We start from the raw sequence: 11,741 nt of genomic DNA, 5'->3' as shown, positions 1-11,741 counted from the left end.
TTTTTCATAAAGGAAGCAAGGGTAAATTGCTACAATTTGATGAACTTGACCTATACTCATGAAGGTAGTAACTCTAAATATCAACAGAGAGGGAAGGAGTTTTCACATCACGTATCAATGCTATTCCCTCTGTACACAGGGATGGACAATTTAGACATTGGCTACCTAAAATAGAGTGAGGAGGGCTATAAAGTTACTAAGTGACTAGATTACAAGGGTTCATGATGGAGTTTAGTTTAAGAGTGTGTGGGTGAAGAAAGAGTTCTCAAGGAATAGTTTTTCATATTGTCTAAATGGGTCTGGTGAAAAGAGATGGGGGTATGAATCTTATGATTCAATAGTAATTGTTATCATGACTAATTGCGACTGTCACAATTGTAAAGGAGGAATTTTGTAACAAAAACAGGGGAGTGGTTAATCTTACAGTCCAGAAACAGAGGACCCTAGGTCCATCAAGGGAGAAGAGCACAAGCAGAATGCGGGACCTTATCCAGAGAAGCAGCAATAGCAGAGATGGGGTCATGGAGACGGGGAGTGGCTGTGGACTCTACATTTATGGGAAGAGAGGGGCTAAGAGCTAGTGGCTAGGAGGCAGAGTTGCAGAGTGTGCCTTTGAAGGTGTAAATTATTATCTATATGTCTGAGTGTTTTTTGTTTTTTAAAAAAGAGCTAAAGTGAATAGTGAGAAATACTGTTAACTGATGGTACATGGAGGGGATTATAATCATTGTAATGAAATAAGGTGTATGATTTGTTGAATGCAAAACTGATGATCTGTCCTATAAACAAACTTTCACTTAATCCACAATAAAAAAACCTTAAAAAAAAATTAACGCTGACTGATGGTACATGGAAGGGATAGTAATCATTGCAATGAAGCAAAGTACGATTTATGGAATGTAAACGGACAAATCTGTCCTGTACACTTTAACTCAATTCACAATAAAAACTTCTTTAAGAAAAAAAAAAAAAAAAGCAAGTTGAGGCTTGAATTTTTTTAAAAATTTCTTTCAGCTTGCGTAATGTTTAGTGCGTTCTTCCCTTTTGGTTTTCTAACTCCAGGTCTTTGCACTTTTCATTATAATACTTGACCTTATCTTCTCGAGTCGTCCTTTGAAATTTTCTGTTCAGCTGTTTTACCTCCTCTTTTCTTCCATTTATTTTAAAAACACATCTCTAAGTTGGAGAGCAAGTTTCAGAATTTCTTCTGACATCCATTTTTGGTCTTTTCCTACTAAAATATGTGACTTTCACATATTATGAAAACTCAAATCACTGAATCATCTTTTAAAATCTTTTTTTTTTTTTTCAGTTAAGCAGGTTACTCTGGAATGAATTCCAAGGAGGACAAAATGAACGACCTAGACAGAGAGCCTTATAATTTCCCCATAAAATCTGTTTCACAAAACCAAACTTTTTCAACTGAAAAGTTTATGTGCCCAATGCTTTGTTAATTCCTATAACAAAGTATGATTATTGTGTGTGTGAGCACTAAAGGAGTTTATGGTCTAAAATAAACACTACAGATAAAAGAACTTCCTTTAGCATTTCTTATATGTAGGTCTGCTGACAAGTGCAAAAGTTCCAAGATCCAAGAAGCACATGATTTAAGTCAATAAAATATCTTTCCTGCTTGTAGGTCAGCTTAACTGCTTGCTGGCCAAATGTTCTGGCTCTCAGGGCAGACAGATCTGGGTCTGAATGCTGACTTAATTACTAACTAGCTGTGGACAAATCCTTTACCTCTGTGCACCTCTCTTTCCTTGTCTGTTAAAAAAAAAAAAATGCCAGACTCATAAGATCATTGTGAGAATACAATGTAATAAAATACGCAAAGGGCTGATCAACATATCTGTATATATTTAGACTTCAGAAACATTAGCCATCATCATGACCATCATTATTACTGTTGAAGAGGTCCTGTAAGACAGACACCTCATATTGTGGGGTGTATGTGTGTGTGACAGAGTGCAACATGGAGAGAAAGAGCTAGAGGAAACAAAAAAGGATCAATATACAGAGCTTATTATAATGAGCAGAATAACCGCCTTATGAGGAAGAAAAGAAGAGCCTCAACATCTTGTTTGAAAACAGTAACAACAGATCAATAGCAAGAAAAAGGGTCATTAAAAGTCATCAAAAAGTATTCTGAAAATGATAGGTCCACTGTCATTGTAGGGAAGGCGATGCCCTGAGACAGGAAATGTGAATCTAACTGAATGAACTGGAATGATGGGAGTACAGGCCAATTCTGAAATACGACTTTCCTGGTTTATCAAGACTGGGTTATTTTGCTCATTTGTTTTGGCATTAGGGGTTAATTATATCATCCTTTATATATGAACTACTTTAATGAGGTGGTAAGCAGTTGCCAGAATTCACACCCATAAGACTCCCCAAACTCAAATACCAACTAATACTACATATGACGGGGCTTCAAAAAGTTCATAGAAAATTCCATTTTTCCGTGAACTTCTCCCTCGTATATCTACTGCTCTTTTTGGCATATCTTTGCCAGAATGATTTATTATATTAGTTTTATTATATATACTCATATATGGTACTAGAACTCAGATGATACACACTAAATCACAGGATGTGAGCTTACAGAAATTATTTTGAAACAATAATTGATAGAAAGCAGAATGAACAAAATCTTTTAAGTACCCAGGAACTAAGAAGTAGTATAGTGTCAGGCAAGTTACTGTTAGAATTTTAACCTCAGATTCATCGTCAATGAAAAATTCCTCAGAACACATCAAACGAAATCAAACCCACTGTCATCACGCCAATTCTGACTGGACAACACTTAACAACAACAATCTCACCCTTAGTCCTCTTACTGGTTTATCACATCAGATCATATCCTGGGGGATCATCACAGAACTGCCAAACCGCTGAGAATCATAGTCTAGCCAAGCTGACACATATTCAAGCCATGACATAGGATAAAAACACTATATTTAGCTTTTAAACTAAATACTCCTTAAAGACAGTGAAGAAAAGAATCATTATCCTATCTCCCTGGAGAAAAGAAGTTGCTGGTTGTGTTTTCTAACAGCTTTCAAAATTTCTCCCTCTTATGTGTTATTCTAGTAAATCAAAATAATTTTGTTTTTAGAGGTCACACACTATTTAAATCTTGACCAACATGCTGCTTAGTTGACATATGTTAAAATATTAATTAAAAATGATTTCCCTTTTATCTATAAACTATTGTTTTATATCAGAAAGGAAGTGTCTGTACAATATAACTCGAACTCTGCAACCGAATCATTTTCCATGAACTTAAATTCACCAACAGTAGATTATCTTACACCAGTCAGCTCAAATCATACTGGTCTGAGAACCAGTATCCACCAAATAGATTCCTACTCATGGCAACTCTGTGTGTCAGAGCAGAAGTGCACTCCACAGGGCTTTCAGTGGCTCTGATCATTTGAAAGATCACCAGGACTTTCTTCCAAGGTACCTCTGAGTGGACTCAAACATTTTGGTTAGAAGCTAAGAATTTAAGTGAGAATATAGCCCAAAAATTGTAGCTAGTCATTCTTCAAAGAGACAAAGAAATAAACTGTTCAGGGCTAAGTTCTTCCAGTCAGGACATTCTCTCCTCAGCAGTGCCCATAGACAGTTCTCTCTATGGGCAATGTTACAAAGCTCTTTAAGGATGCTGATAAATGCCCATAGGCCTGATGGTAGGCAGGCCAGACTCACTCCAGCGCCACAGGTCCGCAAACTTAGCTTCCCATTTACGTGCCTGGAGGCATCCCTCTCTACCATTCAGCTTTACTTGCTTTGCGGGCTGGAAAGCCCACTGTTCTATCTCATGACTCTGCTGCAGCTGTGGCTCTTCTGCCACTCCTCCTGTGTACCAGCTTTCTGTCCCTGGGTCGAGGAGGTTCAGTGTACAGGAACTAATGCACAGGGATCTTGGGGTCCAAGGGACATGCTCTATTCCTGACTTTTCTTCTTTAATGATAGTGAGATCCCCTGAGACAGCTCTTTTGTTATACCTAGGCCAGAGTTTCAAGTCTTTACAATTGCAATGAACTCTGTTAACATCCTTAGCTGAATCATATCATCCTGTCAGTATCTTCTCCCATTTTCTCTTACCCAGACCCATCAGGAAAAGAGTCTTCTGGTGGGAATTACAAAGACTCACAAGTGCTGGTGTGGCACACTCACAAGCACTGGACTCCCAGGGTCGGTTTGAACCACAAGGTCGGTGGTTCAAACCCACCAGTCACTCCTTGGAAACCCTATATAGGGTTGCTATGGGTCAAAACCAACTTGAAGGCACTTAACAACAACAAAGACTAAGGCTAGAAGAAACATATTAAATAATCTACTACACTGCAGATAGTAAAAGAAATTATGTTTAATTAAAACAGAAGGAACTTGTCATATAATCTAAATCCATTTACTAACCCTTTAAATGTAATTTAAGTTAAAAACGGGACTTTGAATAGTTTTTTTCCAGTTCAACCCCATTCTAAGAATTTGCATTCCCACAAGGTATATGACACAAGAACCTACATTTTAACAAGACACCCAAATGATTCTTATGTATACATGAGAATCACCTGAGGGTCTATAAGCATCATTTGTGGATCTTATTAAAATGTAGATTCTTATTTCATCTATCTGGGATGGAAAGGAAAATTCTGAGCACGGGGCCAAACTGGAATGAGCTGGTTTTAAGCCCTGGTTAGAAATATAAAAATTAGTTCTAATTAATATCATCTTTACTGAGAGTGCTGGCCTTGATCAAAATACATGAAGTAGGCCATTTTCCTCATCTACACATTTAGCAACTCTCACTAAATGTAGAACTCTTTAACTTGAAACATGGTATATAAGTTACTTAACTTAGACTTACAACGCATAAAAAACATCAGTCTCATTGATTTCTTAATACAACTTTAGGCAGAAATATTATAACCATTTACAGCTAAGAAACATACTTCAAAGAGGTTAATTGCTATGCCCAAGGTCATACATGTGACACATAGCAAGGTTTGCAATATCTGAATCCAAGTCTGTCTACCTCCAAAGTTCATGTCTCTTTTAAGTTACAGAAAAATGTTTCTTATTTTTAGATAGTTTTCTGGAGTAACGATGCCAAGACAACTAAGCTAAAATGTTTTAAACCAATACAGCAGTAAAGCTAAAAAGACAGAATAAGAAAAGGCAGCATAGTCAGTTTTCTTCAGTCTTGGAAAAATGCATAATCAATTAATCAAGAAATAAAAGCTAACATGATTGCCATTAGGAAAAATGCTCTTGCATCTTAGCACAGGTCAGACTGGTTTTTCTTGTTTTCAGTGTGTGTGTTATGCCTGTTTAATAACCAAAACAGGTGTTTCAACTACAACTAACTCTGTGAAGCCCAGACAAGTAAGGACAAGTGACTGAAAACGTACAAAGACCTATACATTACTACGCTCTAAAATGCCACGATGAATTTAGAAATTTTTAACATGATATTATAGAATCAGTTGTAATGTAGACTATGTATTTCTTTGGTCTATTTACCAATTATACACAGCAGAAGTCAATGACAAGCTTTAAATAACAAGAATATAGCCTATGCACTTACACTGTCTGCAAGTTTGTCATTAAGCAGTTCTTTATTTACAAAACTTAAATAATTTACAAATGTTTAAGAATTTCTTAAATGATCACAGATGACTACACAAAGTTACACAGAAGCTTTTAAATATTTTGATGTTCTAATTAAGGAGCTCTGGTAGCGTAGTGGTTACGAATTGGGCTGCAAACCACAAGGTCAGCAGTTCGAAACTACCAGCTGTTACACGGGAGAAAGATGAGGCTTTCTGTTTCCGTAAAGAGTTATGGCCTCGGAAACCCTGTACAGGGTCGCTATGAGTCGAAACTGACTCCACAGCACATAACAACAATACAGTAATTAAAAACATCCTTTTACCTAGAATCATCAAAAAGCCATTTATTATAAAGTTAACCCTCAATATAATCTCAAAATTTGTTGTTTCAATTAACATTTAAACTTATACCAAATTCCTTTAGCAGAATTCAAGTTAGGAATCAAGCAATTAAAAAGAATTTTTTTACATCGGGAGTTCTGTAATACATACCCCATTCAATTTTTCTATAACTAAAATTACACCTCAGTATTTTTCAAAGGAATCATCACTAGTCTCTTTCCTAGTCCTCCATGGAGAGAGAAAATGCTGGAAATCTTACCTTGTGCTGTTCAATGGCATCTATCCACTGCTGCCTGTGATCTGGATCCTGAGCACGAAGATACCAAACGCTATCATTTACACTAATATCAAATCGACATTCATCAAAATCATGAGGCTGTGGAGACAAGAAGAAAATGAAAAGCAAAGCTAATTATTTCCTAACAAGTGTTATGTTGTTGTTGTTAAGTGCCATCGAGTTGGGTTCGACCCGATGTTATACACTGTAGTGTTATACACTACAGCAAAAACATGAACATAATCATTCAGTGCTGGTGGAAAAGTCTTATTCTCTTCCTTTTCTATTCAGACAACTTTTTAACAAGATGTCTCAAATAAAGCAGATTAAAGATAGTTACTAAAAATCAAGTTTTATTCACTACTCTTGCAAATGAGTTGAAATCAACTACAAACATTCATTTAAAAGAAGAGATTATTTTTAGCAATGCATTGAGTTAGCTTAACTCACTGAAAACACACACACACTCACAAAAGAAAGTAAGTTTTAGGAAAAACATTTAGTACTTTAACCTGACCTAACTGTTCAAAAGTAAATTCTATCATGCACAGTTCTATTTTATTAAATTTAATAAACAAGATTATGTTTATATTTTAACACAGAATAATGCTACTATTTCATCCCAAGTATCAAAAAATGACTTCTTGGCCTTTAAAACATTTCTGATAGTAATAGTTGCCACTGAAAACCAAAACATAAATGATTACTATACAAGACCTATGTTAGAAAGTCCCATACATGTGTTAATTTGTCATACTTTGGTGGCTGTGTGTTGCTGTGAAGCAGTGTTTCAAATACCATCAGGACCACCAATGGTGGAGAGGTTTCTGAGGTTTCTGAGGGTCTTGCAGACTAGGACGAAGGAACAGGCAGTCCACTTCTGAGGGATCAGCCCCCGAAAATCTAATGAATATCAGTGAAACATTGTCTGATATAGTGCCAGAAGATGAGACCGTCAGATTGGAAGGGACTCAAAACAGCAGTGAGGAAGAGCTGACTCCTCAAAAACAGAGTCAACCTTAATGATGTGGATAGAGCAAGGATTTGGGGACTTTTATTTGCCGATAGGCGTGACTCAAAATGAGAAGCAGCAGCTTCCAACATCCACTGAAAATAGGAATATGGAATGTATGAATCTAGGAAAATTGTAAGTCATAAAAAATGAAGTGGAACACACAAAGATTGTTATCTCTGGCATTGTTGTTGTGTGTCAGAAAGTCAGAAACCCTATGTATAGGGTTCCAAAACTGTAAATCTCTTTGGGAGCAGAAAGTCTCATCTTTCTGCCAAAGAGTGGCTGGTGGAATTGAATAGTCAACTTTGTGGTTAGCAGCCCAAAGCATAACCCACTATACCATCAAGGCTGAAGTGGACAGGTTTTGGCCATTTTAATTCAGAAAACCATATGACTTATTAACAACCTGTGACATACAGATAACACAATCTTGTTTGCTGAAACCCAAGAGGACTTGAAGCACTTGCTGAAGAGGATCAAAGAATACAGCCTTCATATGAATATCAACTCCAAGTAAAGAAAACAAAAATCCTCACAACTGGACCAATCAACAATATCGTGATAAATGGAGAAAAGAATGAAATTGTCAAACATTTTAACTTGGAGTCCTGGTATGGTGCTGTGGGTTAATGAATCAGACTGCAAAGTCGTTTGAACTACAAGGTTGGTGGTTCAAGCTCACCAGCTGCTCCTTGGAAACCCTATAACAGGGTCGCTATGGGTCAGAATCGACTTGACAGCACTTAACTACTACAACTCATTAAACTTGTTTCCACACTCAATGCTCATGGAAGCAGCAGTCCAGAAATCAAAGGGCGTATTTGCATAAATCTGTTGCAAAAAGACCTCTGTAAAGTGTTCAAGAGCAAAGATGTCATTTTGAGGATCAAGACATGCCTGACCCAAGTTAGGGTATTTTCATGCTTATAAGCATGTGAAAGGCAGACAATGAATAAAGAAGGCAGGAGAACTGATGCAGTTGAATTATGGTGCTGGAGAAGAATACTGAAAGTAGCAAGGACTGCCAAAAGAACAAACAAATCTGTCTTTGAAGAAATATGGCCACAATTCTTCTTAGAAGTGATGACAGTGAGTCTTCATCTCACATACTTTGGACATGTTGCCAGGAGGGACCAGTCCTTGGAAAAGGACATCAAGGTTGGTAAAGTAAAAGGTCAACGAAAAGGAAGATCCCCAATGAGATGGACTGACACAGTGACTGCAACAAAAGGCTCAAACATTCTAACAATTCTGAGGATCGTACTGGATCAGGCAGTGTTTCATACTGATGTATATAGGGTCTCTATGAGTCAGAACTGACTCTGATTCCCAACAACAACAATGCTAGAAAGCTACAGAAAATAACTGTGCCAAAGTATAATAAGCATCTAATGAAAATGTCAACTTTCTGGTTCAATGTTTTATACTTAACAACAGTATTTTTAAAGTGAATGTTTTATATCTTTGCTTTCCTAAGTATAAAATGCCTTAAAAGAATTAATATAGTGAATATAAATCCAACAAAAATAGTATGAATTCAAATATATGCTATCTCAGCTGACCTTAAGGGATTGGAGCTAAAGTCTGCATTCCCTAATACTGAACACTGAAGAGTTACCTGAGCATTCTGGTTGCTAAAAGACATTCATGCACGTGAGAAGGTAGTGAATTCCTTTTTGGGAAAAAGAAACTCTAAGTCTAGATCTTGTTGTTGTTGTTGTTAAATGCCGTCAAGTTGGTTCCAACCCATAGTGACCCTGTATAGGGTTTCCTAGGAGTAGCTGGTGAGCTTGAACTGCCAACCTTGCGGTTCAAGCCGACTTTGTAGTACAGCACATTAACCCACAGCACCTCACCACACCTCCTAGGTGTCCTAGACCTCACATTATTTGTCGCTTCATTTGTAGCCTTTTTTACTACAAGACAGATGTGATCATAAGAGTACACCACTTCCTTTGAACTGTGAGTCATTCCAGTGAATTCTCAAACTCAAAGGCGTACAGGAAGGAAACAGATCAGAACCGAGGGAGCTGTGAACCCCTGAGCTTATAGCTGGGATCCTGAGGGGGTACGCAGAACCCCTGAGTGTGCAGCTAGCAAAGCAGAAGGCAGGAAGCCCAGAAGGGACTTGATTTTGTGGCTGGTGTCTACCTCTTTGGCATCCTGAAGGATAGTGTCTTTTTAACTTCTGACGTCTGCCCTAACCTGGGTGGCCAGGATCAAGGGAAGAAACGCTGCAGAGTCACGTGGGCTCCAGTGTCCTTTTTCACCTGTGATCTGACAGTGTCTAAGGTCAGGGAGAGAAGTGCTGCATAATGCAGCTGGTGTCAGTGAAGTGGGAAAGTGGAGATCTGATGTATCCTGATTATTATTCTTGTAACTGTATACCTTCTTGTTGTTGTTGTTAAGTGTCATTGAGTGGATTCTGATTCAAAGAGACTGGTCCCTACTGATAACATGTCTGAAGTATGAGAGACAAAGTCTCGCCATCTTTGCCTCCAAGAAATAAATACCTCTTCCAACACAGACCTCTTTGTTCTTCTGGCAGTCCATGGTACTTTGAATATTCTTCTCCAACATCATAATACAAATGCATCAATTCTTCTACAGTCTTCATTATTCACTGCTCAAATTTCACATGCATATGAAGCAACTGAAAATACCATGGCTTGGGTCAGGTGCACTTTAGTCCTCACACAGTGACGTGGCAGTTAAGCTGCAGCTGTCTCCCATTATGTGATTTGATGGGATAAACCAATAAAAGTTTAAAGGTGGGATTATTATTGTTGTTAAGTGCTATCAAGTTGGTTCTGACTCATAGTGACCCTGTATAGAGTTTCTAAAGAGCAATTGGTGGTTTGAACCACTGACTTTGCAGTTCAGTGCTTATCTTACAGCACCACTTCAGGACTCCAAGGTGTTGCAAGGACTGACCCAATTTACAGGAGATTCCCAAGGGTGTGGCATGTGTTCCCCTTTATCTCACAAGAGATAAAAGGAGAGACTCTTCAACAGAGAAAGAGGGACCTATGACCACCAAGAAAGAAGAGCCAGCAGTGGAGTGTATCCTTTGGACTTGGGGTCTCTGCACTGTGAAGCTCCTAGATCAGGGGAAGATTGATGCCAAGATGTATGGAGATCTCCAAAGAATACTGGGTCTAGAGAAGCTAAAAGGAGACAAAGACCTTTCCCCAGAGCCAACAAAGAGAAAGACTTTATCAAGAGTCAGCACTCTGAATTTGGACTTCTAGCCTCCTAAACCAGAGCTCTGGAAACATAATGCTTCCGAGTTAGGCTACTAGCCTCAGGGTCAGCAGTTCAAAACTACCAGCTGTTTCTTGGGAGAAAGATGAGGCTTTCTGCTCCCATAAAGATTATCAGCCTCAAAAACCCTATACAGGGTCACTATGAGTCGGAACTGACTCCAGGGCTCACAACCAATATGCCTCCTAAACTACGAGAGAATCAATTTCTGGTTGTTAAAGCCATCTAACTGTGGTATTTCTGTTAGAGTAGCCATTGGATAACGAAGACACCTGTTGTAATTGTTAGGTGCTGTAGAGTTGGTTCCGACTCAGAGCAACCCTGTGTACAAAAGAACAAAACACCTGAACCATCCTCACAATTGCTGCTATGCTTAAGCCCGTTGTTTGTGCCATTGTGCCAATCCATCTCGTTGAGGGTCTCCCTCTTTTTTGTTGTCCCTTCACTTTGCCAAGCATGATGTCCTTCTCTAGGGAGTGGTCCCTCATGATAACATGTCTCTAAGATACCTGGTAACCACTAATAAACTTTGATCTCTATATTTTTACCTTTTCTTGTCCTTTTACATAAGAGAGATCATACAATATTTGTCCTTCTGTAAATTAATTTATTTCATTCAGCACAATGTCTTCAAAGTCTCATCCATATTACAACATGTAACAAGACTTCATTTCTCCTATAGTCTAAGTAGTACTCTTTCACATGTACGTAGCACATTTTGTTTATCCACATTTGACTATTGTAAATAGTTCTGCCATGAACACTGGTATACAAGTTACATTTTTTGAGGAACCACCAGTTTTCTACAATGGCTGTATCATTTTGCAATCCCACCAACAGCAGGTAGGGGTTTCAATTTCCCCACCCCTTAGCCAACAATTGTTATTTTCTGTTTTTTTAGGGTTTTTTGTTTGTTTGTTTGTTTGTATCCTTCACAGTAGGAATGTTATTTCTTTGTTTCAATTTGCATCTCTCTGATGGCTAATGAAGCTGGGTATCTTTTCCTGTATTTGGTGGCCATTTGATGTCCTCCTTAATGAAGAAGTCTATTCAAATCCTTTGTCTAGTCTATGACTGGATTGTCTTTTTGTTGGTAAGTTGTTGGTTATCAATACACATAAGCCACATATATATATGTTGTAGTTGTTGTGTGCCATGGAGTCGGTTCCAACTCATAGCGACCCTGTACAGGGTTTCCGAGGCTGTAAATCTTTAC

At 38.1% G+C, this 11,741-nt stretch overlaps 1 protein-coding gene across 2 annotated transcripts in view; it reads right to left on the bottom strand.

Annotated features, from left to right (window-relative positions):
- Positions 1–11,741, bottom strand: part of COL4A3BP (collagen, type IV, alpha 3 (Goodpasture antigen) binding protein) — a 190,204-nt gene that overhangs the window by 106,363 nt on the left and 72,100 nt on the right. For both annotated transcript variants that reach the window (XM_006873295.1, XM_006873296.1), the window contains one exon: positions 6,229–6,345. In XM_006873295.1, coding sequence (XP_006873357.1) covers positions 6,229–6,345 — 117 coding nt within the window. The remainder of the gene's footprint in view (positions 1–6,228; positions 6,346–11,741) is intronic.

The sequence above is a fragment of the Chrysochloris asiatica genome, unplaced genomic scaffold (genome assembly GCF_000296735.1).
Source record: "Chrysochloris asiatica unplaced genomic scaffold, ChrAsi1.0 scaffold00234, whole genome shotgun sequence".
Lineage (NCBI taxonomy): Eukaryota > Metazoa > Chordata > Mammalia > Afrosoricida > Chrysochloridae > Chrysochloris > Chrysochloris asiatica.
Note: the sequence above shows the minus strand (reverse complement) of the source record. Positions and strands in the feature narration are given on the sequence as shown.